The sequence below is a fragment of the Leptopilina boulardi genome, unplaced genomic scaffold, assembly GCF_019393585.1.
Source record: "Leptopilina boulardi isolate dan_hultmark-lab unplaced genomic scaffold, ZJU_Lbou_2.1 LbouV2_244, whole genome shotgun sequence".
Taxonomy (NCBI): domain Eukaryota; kingdom Metazoa; phylum Arthropoda; class Insecta; order Hymenoptera; family Figitidae; genus Leptopilina; species Leptopilina boulardi.
This window is the reverse complement of record NW_026137801.1, coordinates 997,562-1,025,280: the sequence shown is the minus strand read 5'-3', so window position 1 is coordinate 1,025,280 and position 27,719 is coordinate 997,562. Positions and strand designations below refer to the sequence as shown.

Here is a 27,719-nt window from a genome sequence, read left to right as displayed (position 1 = left end):
TATAATCTAATGTTTAATTTCTAATGTAACATTAGATTATACGATCGTATAATCTAATGTTTACATCTGCGGTGTTCTAGGGAAAATACTCTTTTATTATTTTTGTTGACAGTACGGATTTAAAATTACAATATTGATCACCCAACTTTTATTCCCAAAAATTACAGTAATGTATTATTGTTGTTATTATTATTTTTCCATTTAATAAGTATAAAAAAATTGCACTAGTAATTTCAACTGATCTGCACATTGTAATGAAGCAATTTTTCATTATAATGCATAAAAAAACAATAAATTCATAAAAAATCATGCAGGAGGATCGGTTACGATTTTGAATCTTTGAAATTTAGTTCATTTAGGATACAGAGATTCAAAATATTCAAAAGTTTTTTTTCGGCATCGGGGACCAACTTTTTCTTTATTAAAGACAGGTGTGATAAATTATTTTCTTCTAGGATCAGTTGGGGTAAATGGGGACAAAATCGCTATTTTTCACAAATTACGTAAGTTTCTTCCTTTAAAAGGTAATATTTGCGGGTTTATTTTTTTTAAGTTGTTATTTACATTCCCAAGATTAATTTTATGCAGCAGAAAAAAATTTAGATAAGCTTTAAACGCATGGAACTGACACCCATAACAGAAATTCACTTGAATTTTTGATTTTTGTAAATTTGCTTAATAATAACAAGCTGTCCCCTTTTACCCTAAAAATTTGAAAACTCAGGGTAAGTGGGGACAGCTTGTTATTATTAACCAAATTTACAAAAATAAAAAATTCAAGTGAATTTTTGTTATAGGAGTCATAAGGAATAAGAAATAAATTTTTTTTAAGTCTGTTTTCTTTGAAATGTGGGACAAAATACTGAAACAACTTTCATTTTCAAGTTTTTATGCATTGAGCGATAACTTTTTTTATCTTGCTGCCAATTGTCAAGATAAAAGCTTGGCAATACTCAAAATCTCTTGCAGGTGATCTGAGGTTAAAATATTGACGTTGAACTTAATTTTAAAACTGTAAATTAAGCTCCAAAACCTCTTGTCCCCATTTACCTCAACTGCCCAGTAAAAAAAAAAGAATTGGGAGTAAGCGAAAAGAATTGGTGGTAACTTAAACTGAATTCGGTTTGGCGAAAAAACCGAATTGGAACGTTAAGGTGAATTATTTTTTCTTACTGTGAATTCTTTTCTTTTGAACATTTAAATTGACGTTTGTTTATTCGAGTTTACATTATAAATGAATAAAATAAATGTTTCGAAGTCTAAAAAAGCCGATTTGGAATAAGAAATATATAATTTTTTAAAAAGAAATAAAAGCGAAGTGTGACAGATTCACCGACAATTTTATCATGTGAGTAGTGTTCATATGATAAATTTACCATATGAGTACTACTCACATGATAAAATTGTCGGTAAATCTGTCACATTTCACTTTTATTTCTTTTAAAAAAATTATATATTTCTTATTCCAAATCGGCTTTTTTAGACTTCGAAACATTTATTTTATTCATGTATAATGCAAACTCGAATAAACAAACGTCAATTTAAATGTTCAAAAGAAAAGAATTCACAGTAAGAAAAGAATAATTCACCGTAACGTTCCAATTCGGTTTTTTCACCAAAACGAATTCAGCTTAAGTTACCACCAATTCTTTTCGCTTACTCCCAATTCTTTTTTTTTACTGGGTGACCCTATATGTAATATATTTACAGATAGAAACTTTCTGAATTTTTAAAAGAATTAAAAACTTTAAAAAACAGTCAAAAATTTTTCTCAAAATATAATTAAAAATTCTTTACTTTAAATCCGAGTTTACAATCAAATTAATGCATTAATGCTTTCCTTCTGGTTGGACGACTTTTTAAAACGCCGTCCAACCGGAAGGAAAGCATTAATGAATTTGAGTGTATTAAAAAAAATATATATGAGGCATTCTTTGTCAACTGAAGCCCCCCTCTGTCCAAAATTGGTTTAAGTATAAAATATCGGGCATAGGCCTATTATTTCAATAAAAATAAGTACTTTTTAATTCCGTGTGGCGTTTTTCAAAATTGAAAATGGCGGATCCAATATGGCGACTAACTTTCACAAAATTGATTGAATTTACTTGGAAATTGTTACTCGGGGGTTTTTGGGGTCGCTGATTACGAATCTGGTGTTAGTTTTTAGAAATTCAAAATGGCGGATCCAATATGGCGGATTAAATTTTAAAATTTACTCGGATTCTTCTGAAATTTTTTACTCAGGGGTTTTTGGGGTCGCTGATTACGAATCTGGTGTTAGTTTTTAGAAATTCAAAATGGCGGATCCAATATGGCGGATTAAAATTTTAAAATTTACTCAGATTCTTCCGAAATTTGTTACTCGAGTGTTTTTGGAGTCGCTGTGTACGAATGCGGTGTTAGTTTTCATAAAATCAAAATTGCGAATCAAAAGACCAAAGACCAATCAAAAAGTGCGCCATACATTTTTTGTTCAGAACTTTCTTCTAATCACTATGGCGGTATTCCCGAAAGATTATCTAGCGAGTTTAATTTTTTGAAAATTTCTCCAAATTTTTTTTTTTTTTAGTTCAGAACTTTCTTCTAATCACTATGGCGGTATTCCCGAACGATTATCTTGCAAATCTAATTTTTTTAAAATTTTTCAAAATTATTTTTGAGTGTAGCTCAGCATTCGCTGGACCAATCTAAAAGTGCGCCATATATTTTTTGTTCAGAACATTTTGACTATTTTTTTGGCGGTATTCCAGAACGATTATCTGGAAAATTTAATTTTTCAACAATTTTTCCGAATTTATTTTTTAGTATAGCTCAGCATCCGCTGGACCAATCAAAAAGTGCGCCATACATTTTTTGTTCGCTACTTTTTGCTAAAGACTTTGGCGGTATTCCCGAACGATTATCTCGAAAATTTAATTTTTCGAAAATTTTTCATAAATTTATTCGAGCGTAGCTCAGCATCCGCTGGACCAATCTAAAAGTGCGCCATACATTTTTTGTTCGAAACATTTTACCTATTTTATTGGCGGTATTTCGGAACGATTATCTCGCAAATTTAATTTTTCTAAATTTTTTCCAAATTTGTTTTCTAGTTTAGCTCAGCATCCGCTGGACCAATCTAAAAGTGCGCCATACAATTTTAGTTCAGAACTTTCTTCTAATCACTATGGCGGTATTCCCGAACGATTATCTTGCAAATTTAATTTTTTTTAAATTTTTCAAAATTATTTTTGAGTGTAGCTCAGCATTCGCTGGACCAATCTAAAAGTGCGCCATATATTTTTTGTTCAGAACATTTTGACTATTTTTTTGGCGGTATTCCCGAACGATTATCTGGAAAATTTAATTTTTCAACAATTTTTCCGAATTTATTTTTTAGTATAGCTCAGCATCCGCTGGACCAATCAAAAAGTGCGCCATACATTTTTTGTTCGCTACTTTTTGCTAAAGACTTTGGCGGTATTCCCGAACGATTATCTCGAAAATTTAATTTTTCGAAAATTTTTCATAAATTTATTCGAGCGTAGCTCAGCATCCGCTGGACCAATCTAAAAGTGCGCCATACATTTTTTGTTCGAAACTTTTTCCCTATTTTATTGGCGGTATTTCGGAACGATTATCTCGCAAATTTAATTTTTCTAAATTTTTTCCAAATTTGTTTTCTAGTTTAGCTCAGCATCCGCTGGACCAATCTAAAAGTGCGCCATACATTTTTTGTTTGAAACTTTTTTTTCAGAAAAAATTTAGAAAAATTAAATTTGCGAAATAATCCTTCTGGACTATCACCAAAGTCTAAACTCGGGAGTCTCGAACAAAAAATGTATGGCGCACTTTTTGATTGGTCCAGCGGATGCTGAGCTACACTCGAATAAATTTATGAAAAATTTTTGAAAAATTAAATTTTCGAGATAATCGTTCGGGAATACCGCTAAAGTCTTTAGCAAAAAGTAGCGAACTAAAATTGTATGGCGCACTTTTAGATTGGTCCAGCGGATGCTGAGCTAAACTAGAAAACAAATTTGGAAAAAATTTAGAAAAATTAAATTTGCGAGATAATCGTTCCGAAATACCGCTAATAAAAAAGGGAAAAAATTTCGAACAAAAAATGTATGGCGCACCTATTGATTGGTCCAGCGGATGCTGAGCTACACTCAAAAATAATTTGGAAAAATTTTCAAAAAATTAAACTCGCTAGATAATCTTTCGGGAATACCGCCATAGTGATTAGAAGAAAGTTCTGAACAAAAAATGTATGGCGCACTTTTTGATTGGTCTTTGGTCTTTTGATTCGCATTTTTGATTTTATGAAAACTAACACCGCATTCGTACACAGCGACTCCAAAAACACTCGAGTAACAAATTTCGGAAGAATCTGAGTAAATTTTAAAATTTAATCCGCCATATTGGATCCGCCATTTTGAATTTCTAAAAACTAACACCAGATTCGTAATCAGCGACCCCAAAAACCCCCGAGTAAGAAATTTCAGAAGAATCCGAGTAAATTTTAAAATTTAATCCGCCATATTGGATCCGCCATTTTGAATTTCTAAAAACTAACACCAGATTCGTAATCAGCGACCCCAAAAACCCCCGAGTAAGAAATTTCAGAAGAATCCGAGTAAATTTTAAAATTTAATCCGCTATATTGGATCCGCCATTTTGAATTTCTAAAAACTAACACCAGATTCGTAATCAGCGACCCCAAAAACCCCCGAGTAACAATTTCCAAGTAAATTCAATCAATTTTGTGAAAGTTAGTCGCCATATTGGATCCGCCATTTTGAATTTTGAAAAACGCCACACGGAATTAAAAAGTACTTATTTTTATTGAAATAATAGGCCTATGCCCGATATTTTATACTTAAACCAATTTTGGACAGAGGGGGGCTTCAGTTGACAAAGAATGCCTCATATGTATAGGAAATTTATATTTTAAAATGATATTTCATAACATTCATTGACATGTCTATAGATTTTTCATTGCTGAAAAAAATTCAATGACTCTTTCAAATTTTCCAAAATCTTGTCAACCCAATCTTAGAACGTGAAAAAAATTACTGGTATATTCATTCCAGCATCGTATTAATTATTTTTTCTCATTAGTAGACTTTTAAAAAACACATAATAACTCCCGTAACACTTAAAACGTGGACAATAAAAATCACCATCCCATTCTCAACTCTCAAATGAATAAAAAAAACTCACCTGCCTTTTCAATTTCTACAATATCTTGAAATAATTTAATTCTAGAAACAAAATAAAAATTTTGAAACTACTGTCAATTTAACTAAACGCGCTGTTGTTAAGCAGGCATATTCTCGGCTGAAAATCCTTTTCCATATATAGACTAAGTTTAATTATTACATGTGCTAAAAACAACCGCGCAGCCTTTAAAGTTTCCCATTAAATTTCAAATCGAAACCCTAGATCTTATACAGGAACTTATTCACGGTCATGTACAAGTACACGAGTCCAAGAATTACCACGAGTTACTATGAGCTTGGACATGTTCTTTGTTATATGAAAAGTTTTGTACATGTTCTTAGGTATAATCATGTAACAAATCTTGTATAAGGATTTTCGACCGGGTTGGAATCGGCTTAAGACTCGTGACACATTCGGGGAACGTCAAAACTATCATTCACCTCAAACATTAACATTAAAACACAGAAATAAAAGCGAATTGCTGATTTTACCCCACTCACTCTACTCTACTTATAGCTTCTTTGATAGAGGATTTAAGGCCAGGTCCAAGTCGAGTCAGCTGTTCCTTTGAAGTTTCAATGGAACAGCTGACACGACTTGAACCTGGCCTTAAGAAACAATTGCAAAACACAACTGATTTATCTAAAATTTTGTATTGCTTATAATTAAAATATGTATGTACTGCTAAATACTTACTACACATTCGTTACTGTCGAAATATAAGAAACACAAGTTGACTTTATGGCAAGAGATTTTTCCCCTGTCATCCAATCCAAGTAAAATTTTATGACGGAGCAAATGCTTGTTAACCTGTGCCATACATTTTTCTAAATTTTGATTCAATTTAATTTTAATAAACATGCACAGGAATATTGCAGCAGCATTCAGAACTAACCACATAACACCAAGGCCAAATAAAGTGAGACCTGTTACTCCAGAAAATAAAAGTCCCAATAGAATCACAAAGCCAATAAAAATCCATAAGACAAGAACACGCTTGTAGCAAATATTGTACATGTTAAATCTTACATCATTTACTAACAATTCCATTATGTGCACGTAGTCTTCCACTGTGAGCTAGAACAACAATCATTTCATTATCATAAAGAAACCATACATAATCTTATTTAGGATCTTTAACCCTTCGTCAGTCGCATGGTGAGGAAATTCCTCGCCCAGTTTCTTTTTTTATTTATATCTTTTGAAATACATAAAATTAAAATTCTATAATTTCAGTACCTTTCACAGCACTCTTCTTTTATACACTGGGAAAAAAAGCTACCGTTTTAGCGGTAAAGCCATCCTATTTTGGCATAAGTTACACTGCCAGCAGAAAACTGCTGTTTCAGTATTGGAATGCTGTATTTTTAGCATTGTGATACTGCGAACTGCTCTGTATCACAATGCTAAAACGGCAGCATTCCAATACTGAAACCGCAGTTTTTTGTGTAACTTATGCCAAAATAGGATGGCTTTACCGCTAAAACGGCAGATTTTTTCTCTCAGTGTATATTAAAACAGTTTTTGTATCTTCTTTAATATTTTTTGTTTTGCGTATAGTCAATTTGATGTCATATTAATTTTTTATTTTTACAATAAACAATAACAGGATAATTTTATATTTAATTGTCAGTTTATCATCCGTAATAAACATTTAAGAAAAAAATTATTATTTTATAACAATATTAGACTAATTTATTCTGATAGCGTTACAAAATTTGATGCGACTAACGGGGGGTTAATTAACTTTTTTAATTCTATCGTAATAAGAAAAATATATGGAAAATCAAGAAAAAGACAGTCAATTGATATTTTATGCTAAAAAGAACAGAGCTCAAAGAGTTAAAATTGTCCAACCTCTCTGTATACAAAAAAAATGAAAAATACCGGTTTATGAAACTCAATTCCTATTACGGGTATTCTGAATTTCGATTTTTTGACTATAAAACTAAATTCTTTTTTTTTTAAATTCATATTTTATTACAGCGGAACCTTGATTATCCACACTAATTTAGGTAGGACCTGGTTCGGATGATAGAAATTTCAAGTATTAATATATCATTATAACGTATAAAGATTGAACAATTAAATAATATGGGCAAATCTAAAAAACATGCACACTTCGACAAAAAAAAGTAAAATTTTTAAATTTGTAAGCACACATATGGTTTTTATATCATTTTACTCATAATCGTTCAATAAATCAGAAAATATAAATGTAATTCATTTTCATAAAGTGCTTCAAAAGTTAGACCGAAAATAAACTTCTGCATTTGTTACGTCACGGCTATATATTTCGAGATATCAAGAGATATCACAAACTGCTTATATTAAATAAAAAAATCATCAAAATTTGATTTATATTATTATTATTTATTAACAAATTATGAACTAGAAACATGAACAAACATTTATAAAAATTAACCTCAAATTTTTTGCCTTGTGTTATACCCATGCTTACGAGTTATTGCACCCGTATTCTTCTTTTTGTCTCTATTTTCTTCAAGTGTATTTTTATTCTTTTTAAAAAATTTTAGTAAGTAAATACTATTCTAGAAAAGCTCTATTTTTGTAAAAATATAAAAAGAGTATTAAATTACCTGTGGACATTGTGTTTTCTTAATTTTTGACGTTTGTGATTAGGTTACAATGCAGAACTCGCTTGAACATCGTTATTTTAAAAAAAAACATTAAATTTGCCTAGTTTCAAAAGAATAACTTTGCGTCAACTATAAAAATCACGATTTTTAAACATTTCTAATGAAATTTTTTTTGAAGCATTTTACAGGTAGGTAAAAATAAAAGAACTAGAGGTTACAAAAAGATTTAGGTGATTTAAATGTATTTTATAAATGTGTCTTTAATTAAAGTGTCGTTCGAATGAAAATTACGCTCTACATAGGAAATATAGAAATATAGAAAATATAAGTAGATTCAAGCCTTTTCAAGTTATTCTTTACTGCACACAGTTTTTAATTAGTACATTTAAATATAAGAACTAATCACACATAAAATTGGAAATCAAAATATCGACTGCTTCAAAAGTTATGAGTAGTTCAATTTTTTATTTCCTAAAAATAACACTAAAATTTTTGAATTTTTCTATTATTTTTTGAACTCAAATTTATATAGCGTATAAGTTATTCGATAAATCACTTTAGAATTTTTTGCAGGCTTCAAGTATTAGTAAATTAAGTTAACCCAAAAGAAACAGAGTTAATATAATACACTCGTATAAAAAAATATCGAAGTCACACAAAAGTTACCTGTTTTTTAGATTTGCCCATATACATATTAATTTAATATATTTCATTTAAATAAACATTATAAACATTAATTTATAATTAAAAAATAAATTATTTAAAAATTTTTAAGGTATTTATTTGCATAAATCTAATTATTTTACTCTTCATATCTTTTTCAAAAGTACGAATGATAACAAAATTGAAAAAATGCATTCTATTTCTAGCTTGTTTTCAAAAATCTATAGTATTCTTTTAACAGAAAACTCACCCACTGATAATAAATTTCATAAAAATTTTTTAATAGAAAACATTTGCGATATATTCTGCTACTTTGAATAGGAAATACATTTCGGAATTAAATTGGAATAAGTGGAAAATTTAGATATTAAATAAAATTAAAAAATTTCACTTTCGTATACAAATATGAATAATGTGAATTGACACAGTACATGATATTTCCTTAATATTTCCGAAATATTCCATTGAAAGATTTGAAATATTCCAATGCGAAGTACTTGAAATATTGCTAAAATCAGGGAAATTTCCGCATATGGCTCATTTCATTTAAATTGTCATATTCGTGTCCCTTGCCAAAAAAAACTTATGCCATAACTTTGGTGGAATTAATGTGTTTATTTCGTAAAATAAAATGTTTTTTAAAAATAATTTTTCAACTTAGAGTACATGAAGATGATGTGAATGATAATGGCAGAACGAAATGCAGGCAAAATGTCATTAGCGACCCATGTCACAGTAGTCAATTATCATGTTTCAAATGAACATAGTGTCGTGATTTTCTTATTCAACAAGTAGAAAAATTTTTTTGCAAGAACTACAACATAAATCTATATTTAAGAAAAATCAACTCTTGGTAATGTTATTTATTTCTTTATACTTTCTAAAAAAAATAGAAATGACATTTCCCTCAATTTTTTCATTATTTTATTTTGCATATACAAAATTTTGTATTTATGTGTGTTTTGTAATTTATTATCCTGTGATCAAAAAAACTACTTTACTATCAGATACACAACAGCAGATAATAAGAAATCAACTGAAAAAACGTAAAATATTCTAATTTTAAATGTGTCATTTCTATAGCGTGACAGAAAAAAAAACTGTTTGGTTATAAGTTACTGGTCATTAGTGACCCCTGCTTGAAAATAGTAAGTAAATATTTTATATTTAATACCAGTATAAAATTCACAAGTTTTGAATTATCTTTCGAATAAGACGGATCCAATTTATATAAATATAAACTATTTTTAGTTATAGTCAAATAAAAAGCAAAATGATATGAGTGTCCCACAAATTGTATATTACTTGTAGTAAACGCAGTGAACTATAGAATATATATTGTTTTTTTTTCAAAATGAATAATGCAAATGTTCGAATTTTTAATATATCAAGTTTCAATTGTTTATTTGTTATATAAGGACAATCAAGACAAGTTTAAAACTTCAATAAACATTGTAAGCAACCCGTAAAAATGTTTATAAATCGCAAAAAATTGAGGAAATTAAAAATTTTTACAAATAATAAATTTTTAAATTCAAGAATTTTAATAATTTTATGTTATATTTAAATAATAATTATATTTAATAAAAATTATTGCAGAAAAATTTGTGTGATATATTTTTCATAGTTAATGTTATGAGTCCCCAACCTCTAGTCCAAGTTCTGCGTTTGAATAATAATGAACAGGTAAATAAGTATGCATGAAATATTTCTTTTAACTTTCCCAATACACTGAATATTGGAAGATAGTTAAAATATAGATTTATATATTGATAGTAAAATTTTCGTTTCTTCACAAATAGAGAAAGTTAGAGTTTTATTTTAATTCACTTTTTTCTGCGTTTCGCCTAATTTTTAAAAAGTTCTTTCATTAAACATAACCCTATAATGAAATTTACATTTGGTTGAGTCTCATAATTGAAAAAGTAACGAAAAAATACTTGCTCATAGACAAATTAAACATTATTTCATCAAAAATTCGCAGAAAAAAATCTTCATATAATTTAAATATTTCTGACAAAAAACCGTCTGCCATGAGAAAAATATGACTCGCCCTGGCGGATTCGATTTGCGTAATGTCTACTTAACTAAGCGGACTTTAGGTAGACATTAGGTAGACATGTAAAAAAACGTATAAAAAAGCTATTAATCGACTTATTATGATAAAAAAAAGTTGATAAAAGGGTAAATGAATGTTTATAGAGTAAATTCGTACAAAATTTGTAATTAATAAAGCAATAAATAATTAATAATGAATGGAAATGTGCGCGAGGTACCTGATCAGTTCAGCTGTACAATTATTTTCGTGCTATTTTCATGAAAAGAATATAAATTAACTGCAAAAACAATTGATATTTATAAAAAAGTGTAAAATTGATTTCATTTTATTGTTTGCAATACGAATTATTAAATAATAATTAAGTTTTTATCAAATGTGAATAGTGTTGTGAAAACCTGTGAAAACTAATGAGTTACTACATTACCGATCGCATATGAGAGATGGCGCCACCAGTTTTTACAATACAGTGCGAGCATGTTTTCTTCCAAGCTTTTGCTTTGAAAGAAAATAAAAAGTGAATTTTAAAATGCAGAATAAAGTTATACAAATAATTATTGATTTCATAATTGTTTCTCGTCCAAAATTACGGACATGATTGCAGCTTTTTTGTTACACTCATCGAGAACTTTTTATTATCATATGCGATCGGTAATGTAGTAACTCATTAGTTTTCACAGGTTTTCACAACACTATTCACATTTGATAAAAACTTAATTATTATTTAATAATTCGTATTGCAAACAATAAAATTAAATCAATTTTACACTTTTTTATAAATATCAATTGTTTTTGCAGTTAATTTATATTCTTTTCATGAAAATAGCACGAAAATAATTGTACAGCTGAACTGATCAGGTACCTCGCGCACATTTCCATTCATTATTAATTATTTATTGCTTTATTAATTACAAATTTTGTACGAATTTACTCTATAAACATTCATTTACCCTTTTATCAACTTTTTTTTATCATAATAAGTCGATTAATAGCTTTTTTATACGTTTTTTTACATGTCTACCTAATGTCTACCTAAAGTCCGCTTAGTTAAGTAGACATTACGCAAATCGAATCCGCCAGGGTCTAATTTTGTGACCACTATCAATTTCGTTTATTTAACATATTAAACTGTATAAAAAATTTTGTTATAACCTCTTTGCTACCCCAACTTTTCTGGAGTCTGAATATGACAATTTAAATGAAATGAGACATATAAAAAATATTTCAGCGTTCGTTGCATAAATAATTTGAACATCAATGATGCGCACTGGTGCAACTGCGCAGTAGTTTTTAGTTTTTTAGAATCCTATGAACGAGATATTAAAAATTCCGATTAATTTAATGAGTCAAAGTTTTCTTTCAAATATTTTATTAATATTACAGATTCTTCAAATGTAATATTGTAAGAGTATTAAACGTAATATTTCAGAAAAATTGCACGGGAATATTTCTCAGTGGCAAACATTTTCTTGTTTTCACCAAAATTTCATGAATCTCTCATTGAAATATTTTAAATCTTTCATTGAAAAGTATTAATTATTTTTCTCTAAAAATAAACGTCATTAACACTATCTAAAAAAAATATTACCGTAAGTCCTTGAGCCATTAATTCTTCTGGTACTAATTCAGGTTTAAATCTAGCTGGTGTAACCCATGGCCATCTTGTATTTACTGGCAATAAAGTAACAATTGTGTCTCCATTTACAAATCCTTGTCTGGCAAATCCAGTAGAAGTACTTGTTGTGTTGTTGGAAATAGTTCTTCCATTATTAGAAGGATTTCTCAGATCAATTGTTTTTAACGAATTAGTTTTTGCACTGAATGACATGTTTGAATCTTCCATGCCAATGGAATGATTTAAACCTGATCTGTCTAAATTAATTTGGACGGATTCTGTTGGAATAACAGCTCCACTATAGTCACCACTATTATTTTTTTCAGCCATATTAACATCACATTTTTCGTTATCCAAGACACAAACTCCATTCTCATTTTCCATGTCTTTTTTCAGTGTAACTGATTCAGATGATTCTTGCGTTAGAGTATCTTGTGTTTCGGAGGAATTTACTTTATTATCGGATTCATCTTCAAACTGAACCCAATCTTTTTTTTTCTTCGTCTCTGAGTTAGTAATTTTGACATTTTTTTCTGGTGTAGAAGAATTCATTTTTCGTAGCTACAAAATAATAACATATAATTACTTAAATAAAATAGAAAGATAAATAATTTAACTATCCATTTTATTTAAGTAATTGTATTGGAAGGTGAGTAAGGAAAGGTTGGATGTCAAATTTCCGAAAATCTTATTACATGTACGCAAACAAATTTTCGATTGGCTTAATAGAAAGAAACTACACGGAATCCCTTATTTTTATGTGGAATTCCATGTAAAAATCCAAATCTGGAGTTCCTAATATCGACATGAAACGCCTTATCCGATTTGGACAGCAAGATGAAGCCACATTTCGACATTTTTTAGGTTTGGCTCATATCAAGTGAGGCGTTTCAAGCCATTTTTGGAGCAAATACACTTTAAAAAAGGAGTTGAATTTCTACTCCCTCGAGGATGCTATAAAAGTCCCACCCTTTTAGAGTTAAAGCGAAGGGAGTTGACTTTTAACTCGAAAATTTTAACTCCCAGTGCCTTTAACTCGCTAATTTTTTTGCAGTGTATAGAAATATTTAAACGGATCCACATGAAATCCCAAGTAGGATCCAATATGAAATCCCACATGAAAATTTTTATTTAAATACAAAATAATAAAGTATTAAAATGTTTCAAAATTTGAAATTTAACCTATAGTAATATTTTAATTTATTAGCAGTAAACATTTTTACTTTGTGACTACAAAATTTTGTTAAATTTTGTGTAGGTGTAGTCTTAAGGTATCACATCGGTAAAACCGTTTTCTATAGATTTTCTTGAAAATTTTACCATATGTTCTTATTATCATTCTTGACAAATTTGCAAAATATGAAGAATTTTCGCCGTACGAAACCAGAGATATTAGCAATCAAAGTTGCTTATTTTGCATGGGAGACGGGACTAATGTATGGGGGAGAAGTACATTCTCATAAATATCATCAGAAGTTTTCTATACATTTTTTTCAAAAACTAATGTTGAATTCACGAATAAATTTGGAACTAAAATATACAAAGAAATTTATAATTTACCGTGCCGTTTATTTGTAATTATAAATTAAAAATTCTATTTCATGACGTCATTTGCAATATATAGCACACCCGCCACTTTGATGTGGCAACATCGCAGGATGGTAACATTAGTTAGAGAGAGACAGTAGTCCACAGTAGTCTAAGCGAGACTTATAGCGACGTTGTCAAACCTCCTACTCCTTCCAATCGCTGCTAGTGTGGGGTATACGTGTACGAGTGTATTTGTAGAAGTAGGTACAGTATGGGCTGAGAGTATAGGGAGTTGAAGGCAAAAGTCAAGAAGACTAGAACACTAGAACCAGGAGGTGAAACTTCCACGCTTTACCGCAGTGAGTAGTGGCATGGTAAGCGTGCACACGGTGGGCGTGTCGTTTAAGTTCGTGCACTGCTAATAGAACGAATTTACGAATTCTGCGCATACTATCCATGTAGGTTTTGAAGGGGAAATTTCGTAGCAAGCAGCTGCAAATGTTTGCGTCTGCTTGGTTAGGTAAATTATATAATAATAAAATGCTTGGTCTGTCCTTCTGTCCTAACTTGAAGTTGGCCTTTTCTGATTTCACGTGTTTTTTTGAATAGTAATCTTATGACGTGTCAAATTTTGACAATTCTTTTTCTTATTTTTGCCAAAGTTGTATAATTGTGTTTCCAAATTTCGGAATAAGTTTCTTTAAAATTCCAAATTCGAAAATTCAATTCACGAAGCTGAAGTACACAACGTTTACCAACGAAATTCTTTTTAAAGTTGTATATTGATTCAAAAATTGTACAAAAAATGTATGATGAGAAAAAAGATGCGCCAGGAAATTTCGTATAAGATAGTAATTTGAAAAACATTTATTTTTAAAAATTAATTTTTAAGGTACCAGGTGCCAACGAATACCTATTAAATATTAATTATAAAAACACAGGCCTCGAATCAACTTAAAGACACAAAAAAGTCGTTTTAGTCGATTTATATTCCAAAAAAAGTGGATTTGTTTTTTATTTTAACAAAAATATTTTACAGATTTTTAAATAAAATTTTTTTTTTTTTTAATAATAATCCTTTTCGAAGGGTTAAAATTGAAATTTTTAGAAATAATTAAATTTCAAAGATATTGTTAATTTTCAAACAATTATTAAATTTTCCAGAACTGAAAATAATTTATCAAACAATTTTTGGAAAACATTTTTTAAATTTAATTGAATTTTCAAAGATTTAAAATTGAGATTTTTGAAATTAATTGAAACTTTAAGTGTTTTGTAATTAAAATTTTAGATGATTTCACTAAAAATTTATTAGAAAATGCGGACAAAATACAATAATTTGAAAAATGGTTTCAGATAGTTGAATTTTCAAAGAATATTATTAAAATAGTTAAAAATAATTGAATTTCCTTAGAGTTATAATTGAAATTATTAAATTTCAAAAAAAAAAAAATTTCGATGTAAAATTTTAGAAATAATTAAATTTTAGATGCTTTTAAATTCAAATTATTGAAAATTCAATTAATTTTGAATTCCAATTTTTGAGAATAATGAAATTATATTTGATTTTAAATTGAAAATTTTTGGGAAATAATTGAATTTTAATTGAAATTTTGGATAATAATTTAATTGAAGTTCATTTTTGATTGAAAATTTGGATAATTAATTTTGAATAGAAATTTTAGAAAATAATTGAACTTTATTTCATTTTAAATTGAAAACTTGGTAAATAATTAAATTTTAATTGAAATTTTGGATAATAATTTAATTTAAGTTCATTTTTGATTGAAAATTTGGTTAATTAATTTTGAATAGAAATTTTAGAAAATAATTGAATTTTATTTCATTTTAAATTGAAAACTTGGTAAATAATTAAATTTTAAATTGAAAATTTTGTATAATTATTGGATTTTTAATTGATTTTGAATTAAAATTTTGGGTAATAATTGAATTTTAGTTTATTTTGAATTGAAATTTTTAAAAAATAATTAAATTTTATTGTGATATTTTTTTTTAAAAATTATAAACAATTGTTAAATTTCATAAAAATTTTAATTGAAAAATAATTTTGATATAATTGAATTTGTGATGTATTTCATTAAAATTATTAAAATTAATTAATGTAGTGAAGAATCATTTTAGTTTAAAATTTGTTAAATAATTTAATTGAAGAAGATATGATGAAGATCTACATTTTATACTAGAAAAATGTATTTTATTTACATTTTTTTCAAATGTTAAAAAAAATGTCGCATTTTATTAAAAGAAGTCGATAAAAGTCTTATTTTTGAAAAAAGTCAGAAAAAGTCGTATAATCCGAGGCTTGTAAACATATAATTTTCATTATTATCATTTAATATGTAATAATATTCTAATAAATTAAATTATTATTGATAATATTATTCTTTAATTTCTTTATAACAAACAATTAAACACTCAATTTGGCGCGCTTGCGCGCGTTTAATTTTGCTAGTTACATATAATTAATTAAATATAATCGCATCAAAAAATTTATGGGTAAACCATTTGCCATAACCGCATAAACAGAAACTTAAAAACAGCGTCTGCTACATTTCAAATATCAGTGTCAAGAAAGTATGCGCAGAACACTGAAATTCGTCTGAATAGCAATGCACGAACGATAAGCCACGCCTTCTAGTGGCTTGTTTGTCACGCCGCATCTTTACAACGGAGTTTCCCCTCCTGGTTCTAGTCTTCTTGGCAAAAGTATAGTGCGGGAAGTAGTAATGCGAGCTACAAACTTTTGACTCCGATTAGTACCGATGTGATACCTTAAGTGGACCGCTCTCATGAGTGAACCACCTTGCAATTCTTGGTAAAAGTAAAACCTAAAATGTCTCCAGTTTCTGCGCATTTCCGGCACTATTTACTCCAGAAATAGTAAAATTTACTCATGAAATAGTAAAAATTATACCGGAAATAGTAAATTTTACTATTTCTGGAGTAAAAATTGCCAGAACTGCGGACAGTTCGGGTTTTACTTTTAAAGTAGTAAAAGTTACTTTATTCGTTTTTCCATTGTTCTCCGTGTATAAACGCGTGCTCTCCAAAATTGACAAAATCAGTACTGAAGTTTAGCAAAACATGCTCTTCGAGGATCAGGAAGGAATCTTATGTGGTCCTGGAATAACTAACTGATTAGACATAAGTTAAAAATGAATCTGAAGTTAATTTTCAAAAATTCAAAATGGCGGACGATTTTCTACAACTTTATCAGATTTGCTTGAAACTAACTGATTAGACATAAGTTAAAAATGAATCTGAAGTTAATTTTCAAAAATTCAAAATGGCGGACGATTTTCTACAACTTTATCAGATTTGCTTGAAACTTTTTACTCGGGGGTTTTTAGGGTCGCTGATTTCGAATTTGAAGTTGGTTTTAGCAAATTTGAAAATGGCGGATCCAATATAGCAACTATAATTTTATAAAAATGTAAATTTGTTATTAATTTTATTATCTGGGTTTTCTAGATATGTCTTTTAAAAACTAACATTATATTCGAAATCAGCAACCATGCTCTCTAAATCTGAATTAGTAGAAAACTACTAATTAACAGTAAAACCATGAACGAATCATCTGTACTCCAATTAGTAAAAAATTACTAATTTTTAGTAGAAAACAACTAACTTAGCAGTCAAATTTAATTAATTATTTGTAAAAAAAATTACTATCAAATATTTGGGAGACATATATATCATATCATCACCCAGATAGTAAAATTAATAACCAAATTCCATTTTTTTTAAAATTATAGTTGCTATATTGGATCTACCAGTTTGAATTTGCAAAAATCAACATCAAATTCGTAAACAGCAACCCCAAAAATCCCCAAGTAAAAAGTTTCAGACAAATTTGATAGTTTTAGAAAATCTTCCGCCATTTTTAATTTTTGAAAATTAACTTCAGATTCACCATATTCGTAATCAGTTTCCCCCTGAAGCCCTTAATATATCTTGTCTGAATAATTCAACTAATTTTTGAAGCTTTGACAACAACATTTATATTTTTTTGTTTGTTTTTTTTTATTCTAGGCACCATATTTATGGTCCATATATAGAAAGAAAATCCTTTGCAATAAATGTTAAAAATGATACAAAAATTTAGTATATATTCTTTAGCAAGTCATGGAAACTAAGGCTATTTATTAAAAATTAATATATTTGTAGCAAAAGCTTTGTAGAAACAATTTTAACATAAATTAAAATTACTATTCTAAAATTCATAAGAAAGTTTTCTTATTTTTCTTAAAACGTACCATATGTAAAAGGGAAGCGGAATTAAAGAGCGCGCATTTTGTTTGCTAAAACTATACGAAAAATTGAAAAGGACGTTAAAATAAAAGAAAAAATTTTTTCATTATTTGCTACCTGTCGAAGGATTGGGTCATCGCTGTTAATTGTTCTCTATTGTAGTTGAGGATGCAGGTATGGTTTGTATACACAACTACACACGCACGCAGGTTCGCTTTGACTTTCTTAACATATATATACCAACCTAACTTATCGAAAATACGCATATATGTACATAAACGCAGAATATCGCAACGCACACACTTATGTTCTGCCGTACGATGTAAAAACTTAGGTAACCGACATTGTCGCTTTAGGCTGATTTTAGTTTGTTATTACTACTGAAATCAGCCTAAGCGACAATGTCAGTTGCTTAAGTTTTTACATCGTACGGCAGTATTATATACATGTTTCACGAAGGTAGAAAATTTCCTTATATACTAGGAAGATAGAATTTAATGCACTTGCGAGAAACGCTTTATTTATTATTTTAAATTATATGCGCTATTGTTTTTTAATATTCATAAGAAAACAATAACTAACTTAAACTAACATTTAAGAGGTCATATTTTAAAGTAACAATGATCATGAATTTCTTATGATTTCTTATAAAATTCTTGATAATCTAAAAAACCAGTACTCCTAATTTAATTAGTTAGTGAATTGAGTAAATAATTAAAACTTTATTAGCAAATTTTGAGAAATGTTTTTACTTTTAAAAATTAATTACTACTCGTTATGTGAACTTTTAAGTTGCTCGGTTATAATTTTCAATTCAGTTTAATCTTAATAATAATTAAAGAAATACAAACATAAATTCGAAAAACAAATCATTTTAATAAATATAACTGAAATAGAATGAATGGAAAAAATAGCCAAATACAGGAGTAATCATCGTGACTTTTCGTTAGCAATCGGTCAAATTCGTTCAGACTCGCTCGGTTGCCTTCGGTCCTACTTCCCCAACCTTCTTTTTTGAAATTTTCGTATCGGCTATACCAAAATATGAAAATATTGAAGCAATTAACGTAATCATTTTATAATGATATTTCTAAAATTCTTAATAAAAATTGTCATTTGAGTTTCCTAAAGTAAAATTTTAATTTTTCAAATGACTTTACTAATTTTTATTTTCTAACTATATTATATAATATTATTTTTATTTCAGGCTTTCTTAAAAGTGATAATAAATAAAAAAAATATTTTTAATTTAATTTTATAAAACTAAAACAGCCAATATTTTTAATTGTGTACGCTGTGAATCAAAGTATGAAACTTAATAATCTGATAGTTTGTATTTTTTCCCTATTTTTTTCATTTAAAAATTATTGATAACAATAAGATAACAATTCAATGCAGCGGTTTATCAAAGTTTGCTAATTTTTACCTCAAAGAAAGTTACACACGAAAAACAAAACGTGGTTCACTCATGACTACACTCCTTTATCTCTTACGTTTTCGAGAAATGCAAAAAAATTCATTTTTCAAAATGTCACATTTTTTAATATGACTTTTTTTTCATATATGGGATTTCCAGTAGGGTAGAACTTGTAAAAAGTCAGAAACTTCAAGAAAAGAAACCGTGTTTGTAGTCCACACCTGTAAACTATGGAATGTTTTATGTGAAGCTCATAATGTTTATGTAATTATGAAAATGTCCGAATGTGAAGAAATATTTAACAAGAAACTTGAGAAAAAATTATTCGGCAAAGTTCTTGCAATATTAAACGATCAATTTTGATTCAATATTTGCAAGTAATATTTGCCTAGATATTAAAATTTCTTAAACTGATAATATTGTTGATATTGCCTCAACATTCTATGTATTGCCGTGTAATTTTTGCTCAAATTTGGCGATAAATATTTCTTCACCTATACGAACATTTTAATAGTTGCGTACACAAATAATTCCTGCTCTTTTAATTTAAATCAGTAGAATTTTATTGGTTATAATAAGCATCATTGCAAAGTGAGTTTAAAAAATGAATTATTAATTTTTACATATTTTTAAAAATTTATTATGGAAAATGTTGACTAATTTAATTAATAACTGAATAATTACTATAAAATTAGACATTATTGATCTATTTTATTCAGAGATTGTACTTTGTAATCAATTGTATTTCGACCAAATAGCAGGTAAAAAATATGTAACATGTTCTTAATGTCAGTATATATTTCTTAAGAAATACTGGTCGTTAGTTTCAACCGATTTAAAGGTTAGAATCCACCATATAAATTTTTTAGACAAAATCCCGGAATTCCCAAAGTTGACATTTGATATTAGCTTTAAATATTTCTTGATATGTAAATTCTCTCAGTGTATATAAAAAATATAAATGAATTAATATTTCATTTTTAATCAATTTTTTACTTCATTACTCACATACGTGTAAATATGTTTAGTTATTTAGTAGTAATTTAGTTTAGTTATTACTATACTAGTTAGTCATTATATAATATTATATTACTTAAAACTAGTCATAAAATAATTCAAATATTTTTGAAAAATAGTTTAAAAGTTTTAATATTAAAAAATTATTTACAGGTTAAAAAGTCATTAGGGTGTGACAAAATGTTCTCAACTAAGGTTTAAAATACTTTGTTTAGGTAAATTTATTATATTATATTAAAAAGTAAAAAAAATTTTTTATCATTTTTTCTCTTGGCATATATCTTGGTCACATACTTTATATAAATTAATAGTAATTAACAATAAGATTAATTTCTTGATAGAGTATGATAATTTTTGAATTTTATAATTCTAAATGTTTGAATTGTTTACCTGAATTATTAAAAAGAAAAGTATTCCATAACTGGTAATCACGTTTCACAAAATACGCACGTAGATTAAAGTGTGTTCATTTTAATAGGTCACTGAGAATATGACATGGTATACGGAAAACAGAAGTGAACAGGCTCGCCTAACGGTAGGATCGCTTCTTTACCTGCATATTTAATGTGTCTACATTTACGGCGGCGCGGTTGCGTTATATGTTCATGGTTTTATCCTAACTCCAATCAAGTGTAGTATAGGTATATCCGTGCAGGTATATATATATGTATATAAGTATACAAAAAACTTAATTCTACGTTCTGCGTACTCCACCTGTCGGCAATCTATATTGCTGCAATAAAGTAATGCGCAAATATGTTTTCAATAGAAGAATATTTATGAAATATTTTTTATATTTCTATGAATTATCAATTATACCATAAAATAAAAATTAATAATTAAACTCAATGCTTGCTATAAATTATAGGCTCGGTAGTAATTTTTTCAGTTCTATACATTATTATTTTACATATAATTTTTTCTGCTTTTAGTTATTCATTTAATATAAAGTATATGGGCTAAAATAAATAAACACAAATATATTATTAACCAATATTTATTTATTTAAAAAACTTATGTTCCTAGAGCTAATGATTCATTTTAAAAAAATTTAAGGTAAATTTAACGATTTTTTCGATTTGCCCAACCGTTTATTTACTTATTATCCTATCAGTATTAATTTATGAATTATATTAATGTTTAGATAATAGCTACAAGAATAAGGTAAAATTATGTGAAATTCTTAGCTTTTAATTGATAAAACTGAGGCCATTAATAGTAACTTAAAATATCATTTAAAACTAAGTATAAATTTCAATTCTAGATTAGTATACAAGTAGTGTTGATGATTTTCGAAAACCACAAAAAATATATATATGTCGTGGTCTCGAGTGACCGAAATGCTGTTTTTTTCGAGCTTTGTCCAAGTTTTGGTGGACAAACTGCAGAGTGCCCACCAAACTGCGGAGTCTTTGAGCGAAGCCTCAAAATCTTCTTTTTTTCATACTTTGTCCGAGCCACTTTGGACAATATTCGAAATAAGATATTTTGAGGTATGAATTAAATTTTGTTATATTTAGACAAGATAATTTTTTATCAGTATAAATTCGCTTCAATAACGTTTGAAATATATATAACTTCCTCTTCAGGGAGTAAAACAATAAATAACATAACATTAACTACTTTACAGGTGGTGCGTTCTTAATCGCTTTCCTATTTAATTTAAACTATTAATATACTATAAGTATTATTATTATTATATTTTATAAATTAGAAGGTATATTAATATAATCTATTTTTTAATGAAAAATCTGAGTTTTATTGAATAAGAATTGAGTAAAAGTGGAACGCCATTCGTTGAAAAGTATTAAAAATTGACAATTTCAACGTCCAAAAAAACATTGATAACCTCAAAAATCCAAATTTTTATTGTCATATTCTTGTTCCCTGATGTTGAAAAAATAGAAATGTTAATTTGTCGTTATTAAAACTAACGCAGGGGAGGATGGGGCAAGAATAGTTAGGTAAGACGTTTTCGAATCTAGCGACCAAACCTGAATTTGTATCTGCAAACGAGTAGTATTTTTGAAAAACCTGGTTATTTGGCTTTAAGTTTGCTATATATTATTTTGCTGTAGACTGCAATCCCTACGAGATATGAATTAAAAAGTAAAAAATGTAGTACCGGGGTAAGGATAGTTAAAAGAATCCGAATGCTAAAAATGTCATAGAAAATCAGTAAATTTTTGTTTTCTTTATTTTATTGGATTTAGATTATTCAATATTGATATATCAAGTATTAACAACATGTTTTGAACATTTTCTAAATATTAATTATTGCATTAAAATTTGTCTGAACTATAGAATCTGAGGTTTAACCAATTTTCTTCAGATGATCACCAATTTCTTGGTCAATAAGCTTCGTTTTCCTTATATAATTACGCACCATTATGTATATCAACCTAAAAAGAACAATTAAACATTTTTTTTTAAATTTGCAGTCGCATTAGCAGGATTTTATATCCGTAATAACTCTAACTACACAGCCACACAAAAAAAAAAAGTACCCGGGCCGGGGAATGAGACCACCATTTCTTGATGTATTTTGATGCGCTGAACACGAATCTGAAGTCCGTTTAGCTCCATCACGTCAGGATTTTGACTTAACCTCAAAAAACGTAGCTGATTTTAAATGACAGGAGAAATTTTTTAAATAATGGCAGATTTGCTTGAATCTTGTTACTCGGGGGTTTTTGGGGTCGCTGATTACGAATTTAACGTCAGATTTATAAAATTCAAAATGGCGGATTCAATATGGCGGACGAATTTTTAAAAAGTAGTTGGATTTTTACGAAAATTGGTATCTAGGGGTTTTGGGAGTCGCTGATTACAAATTTATCGTCAGATTATTCAAATTCAAAATGGCGGATCCAATATGGCGGACGAGTTTTTAAAAAATAGTTGAATTTTTATGTAACTTGGCCGATACTGGGGTTCCGAGTCCCTGCATCGTAATACGTTTCCTACGTGTGTCTGCCATGACGGCATCAAAGCCATTATCCAGGGACTTAGCCGGATAGCGGACAAACTCCGTTGTCCACCGTCACCGCGTGGAGGTACCCTGGATGCAGACACATGTAGAAACATAAAGATATTTGACCACCGTACTATATCTGCCATTTTACATTTGAATAATCTGACGTTAAATTCGTAATCAGCGACTCCAAAAAAACCCCATGATACCAATTTTTGTAAAAATCCAACTACTTTTTAAAAATTTATCCGCCATATTGGATCCGCCATTTTGAATTTGAATAATCTGACGATAAATTTGTAATCAGCGACTCCCAAAACCCCTAGATACCAATTTTCGTAAAAATCCAACTACTTTTTAAAAATTCGTCCGCCATATTGGATCCGCCATTTTGAATTTTATAAATCTGACGTTAAATTCGTAATCAGCGACCCCAAAAACCCCCGAGTAACAAGATTCAAGCAAATCTGCCATTATTTAAAAAATTTCTCCTGTCATTTAAAATCAGCTATGTTTTTTAAGGTTATGTCAAAATCCTGACGTGATGGAGCTAAACGGACTTCAGATTCGTGTTCAGCGCATCAAAATACATCAAGAAATGGTGGTCTCATTCCCCGGCCCGGGTACTTTTTTTTTTGTGTGGCTGTGGCTATTCTTGCTTCATGAGCCCATATTTCAGTTTTTTCTAAATTTTAAAGAACGACGTGAATTTATTTGAAAATAAAAACGATACTCGTGTTCAGCAGGAAATTCCACTTCAGAAAACACTTACGTAAATAAATATTCAGAAGCAGTAATATAGAAAACAATATGATAAACACTACGTTGACATTTTAGCAAAACAGACTTTTTACAAAAAAAACGTTAGTGTACCAAATTTTTTAAAATTGGAGGTCCCTCTTATTCGGAAGTATACTCCATAAGCATAATACCTAATAATAATAATAATAAAATTTACAATTTTTTAAATATAAAAAACATTAATAAGTTTCTGAAAATATCTTATTTCAAACATTACCCAAAGACGCTTGGACACTCCGCAGTTTGCCCACCAGAGCTTGGACAAAGCTCATAAAAAGAAACAGCATTTCGGGCTTGTCCAAAAGTGCTATCTCGAGAACAAACGGTATGTAAAGTTAACTATAAAAATCACACATTCCGACATTGGTTTTGCCCCTGGGATATAATTTTATTAAAAAGTATTTATAAGAATGCGATCTCGAATCTTATAGAAAACGATAATATTTTCCTTTAAGTGAGTGCTATCAGTTTTCGTGATTTGTTTTAACTCGTAAAGGAACTACTACGATATAAATTTTTTGATCGTGTTCTAGAGTAAAATGTAATCTTAATTGAAGTTCATATTAGCGGTCACATTAATTGAGTATACATTTTAGTATTTTGAGAAAGCAATGAATTATAAGTTACAAACAATTGAATAAAATTATTACATTTACATTTACTTTAATTCAGTTTTTCAATGATTAGATTAGTCTTTAGATTCATTTCTAAGCAGTTAAGGGTTCAATTATAGGCCCAACAATAAATCTATGACGCACCGGCGTTGTGCTCTCACGTCAGTGTGTTGCTTACCCTTACCGAAACGGGCCTTACGTTATATATAGACATTGTCCTCGTGTACCCAAGTAGCACGATATATCAACCAGATGTCACGGTGATATCACCGAGGAATGTCACCGTGACATCAGGAAAATGTCCGCCTTACGGTGATATCACCTCGATGTCACCGTGTGATATCACCGTAAGGCGGACATTTTGACATTTTCCTGATGTCACGGTGACATTCCTCGGTGATATCACCGTGACATCTGGTTGATATATCGTGCTACTTGGGTAGTTATAAATTGTGAAAAGTCAGATCAAAATATCTGATAAATAATTTTTTTGGTAACAAAATAACACAAAATTTTGAAATTACTGAGCTTTGAAGTGTATAAATGTATAAGTTATTTTTAAGTTTCACAATCTGATCGATTTATAAAAAATCGTCCGCCAAATTGGATCGAGTATTTAATCAGCGACTCCGAAAACCCCCAAGTAACGATTTAAAGGAAAATTGGATTGATGTTTAAAAATTCGTCCGCCATAATTGAATCCACCATTTTGAATTTTGAAAAACTGATTTCATATTCGTACACAGCTTTTTGAGGCTCTCAAATTGAGACTATAAACAGCATCAAAACGTTGCATTATCAACAATTTGATACACTTTACGGTCTCAATTTGAGATCCTCAGAAAAACTGTGTATAGTCAATGACCTCGGAAACCCTCATGTAACGAGTTTTAGGCAAATTGGATAATTTTTATTTTTGGACATCTCTATTTCAGCATGACTTAAATTTAGTTTATGAAATTAAAACTTCACGAAACTTTTAATGCTTTTCAATTCCATTTAAAAAATCAGCACAGTTTTAATTCCATTTTATACTATTTCACATTTTGTGAAAAATGAATAAAAAATTTAAAAGGAATACAAACTTATAAAATTCTATTCTATGCGTGGAATTAAAAAAAGGGAATTTTCCAGATTAAATGGAATTAGATTTTTTACTTTCATTCAATTCCAGCCTTTTTACCGAATGGGTGATTTGGTGATTTGGTTTTTTTTATTCCAGAAACAGATAATTACCACAAAAGACAGTGCAAATTGAGTTTGAGCCACTTTTGATGTTAAAATTTTTTAAAACCTCCACATGATCGCTAAACGTTTTTTTTCCCGCTGTAGACTTCAGCTTCGAATAACGATACGAAAACAAAACATAGTGACAGCTTCGGCAGCCATGTTTATTTTTACCATTATAATTATGAATATATATATATATATATAGTATACAGTGGATACTGTCAGCAGTCAGCGCTGTACTAACATATAGTTAAATCTTCAACCTATCGGTAATATAAAGCTATAAAAAATTTCATTTCCGACAAAAATAAGTTTGGCATCGAGGTTATAGATCGAAAGTAATCGAATAACACAAAAATCTTGAAAATATGACTTATAGTTTTCGAGAAATCTCTTTCGATATGAACGCCAATTTTTCTGACTAAACTAGACCTCGGAGTAAGACGTTGTCACATCAAAATGTTATAAATACTTTTTCATATGAAATTTAATTACCTTTATTTTGCTTGAAAGAAAATCGAAATCGGTCAACCAGATACAAATTAGTGGATCCACTTTTTTTGAAACTTAAAAAATTGAAATTTAACTATATCTCGAAAAATGTTCTACTGTCTTAATATCTGACTTCATATTCGGATTCGGGAGGAAATTTTACATAAGAAATGATAGTGAAATGTCGAAGGTCGAAATTTTTCTTAATTTTGTAAGCTTTATTTGATAAAGTATCTCATGAGATACTTTCTTTTTTTTCTAAATGATTTTTCTTTTCATACAAATGAAAATGTCTATGTTTACGTGTAAAATCCTCTTGCGAAGAATTTTGATTAGGTCGATAAAAAATTTACTTTTTGTTTACATACTTTAAACTAAATGATCTAAAGAGAAACGATGAAATTGGCTTTAAATTTTTCAGAGACTTTACTTTTCTTGCCACGGTGTTATGTAATACAGTAGGACCCCCTTAAGTAGACGCTTCTTCAAGTGGAAGATTCCCTGAAATGTTTTTGATGACGCCCATGTTTCTCAAAGTGGACGGTGATTCTCCTCCATTTCTTTGCTCGTGGAACGTAAATGCTGTCACATAGATGTGCATCCTGGCTTAATTTTTCATATAAGTAGTAATTGAAAATAATTTGCTCGAATGAAGTATTACTTTTGAAGTATTGAACTCAAGTCACATTCGATTTAATTATTTACACGTGTGTAATTACCAATAAAAAAATAAGCAGGCTTGTCAAATTTATAGTACTTACCTTTGATATCATTTTGTAAAGGAAAAGTTGCATCAGATTGATAGGAATCCTCTCAAAGAGAAATAAATTTTTTCCAGTAAAACTGGATATTTAAAGTAAAATTAAATTAAATCGACCTAACTATTGGTTTTAAATATTTATTTTTTCTAAATTAAACTAACAAGATTTTTGTCTTCTTATTTTTAATATAAATTCTTAAAAGACCAATAAAGAATGTGAAAAGTATTTTACATGATAAAACTAAACAAATTGTAAATATAATTGGGCGCAGAAATAATAAAGTAATAAAATAAATTGAAGAAGCATTACTTATTACTTGTTTAAAAATTGTAATACCTAAAATTAAGTTGAAATAGCTTAATTTCATCTATTTAAATTTAAAATCTTATAGGGTAAGTGTGCGTATTACTACGGAAGCTACGGTTACTGCTGAAGTGTATAAATTCATTAATATTTTCTATATATAACTTCA

At 28.7% G+C, this 27,719-nt stretch overlaps 1 protein-coding gene and 1 long non-coding RNA gene across 7 annotated transcripts in view; one reads left to right on the top strand and one right to left on the bottom strand.

Moving 5' to 3' along the window:
• Window positions 1–20,932, bottom strand: part of LOC127280435 (uncharacterized) — a 28,798-nt gene extending 7,866 nt beyond the window's left edge. The window contains exons 1-5 of one of the 6 annotated variants that reach the window (XM_051303403.1): window positions 20,766–20,925; window positions 19,435–19,586; window positions 12,113–12,700; window positions 6,235–6,282; window positions 5,902–6,015 (exon numbers count right to left, since the gene is read on the bottom strand). In XM_051303403.1, coding sequence (XP_051159360.1) covers window positions 5,902–6,015; window positions 6,235–6,282; window positions 12,113–12,700; window positions 19,435–19,461 — 777 coding nt within the window. In that variant the 5' untranslated portion in view covers window positions 19,462–19,586; window positions 20,766–20,925. Of the gene's footprint in view, window positions 1–5,901; window positions 6,283–12,112; window positions 12,701–19,367; window positions 19,587–20,765 lie in introns of those variants that run through there. The other 5 variants (XM_051303404.1, XM_051303399.1, XM_051303400.1 and 2 more) reach the window with 5 other exon arrangements.
• LOC127280437 (uncharacterized) lies at window positions 20,918–27,521 on the top strand. Its single transcript, XR_007842834.1, has 2 exons — window positions 20,918–21,030; window positions 26,908–27,521. It is a non-coding gene; the product is annotated as an uncharacterized LOC127280437 (long non-coding RNA).
• The last annotated feature ends 198 nt before the right edge of the window (window positions 27,522–27,719 follow it).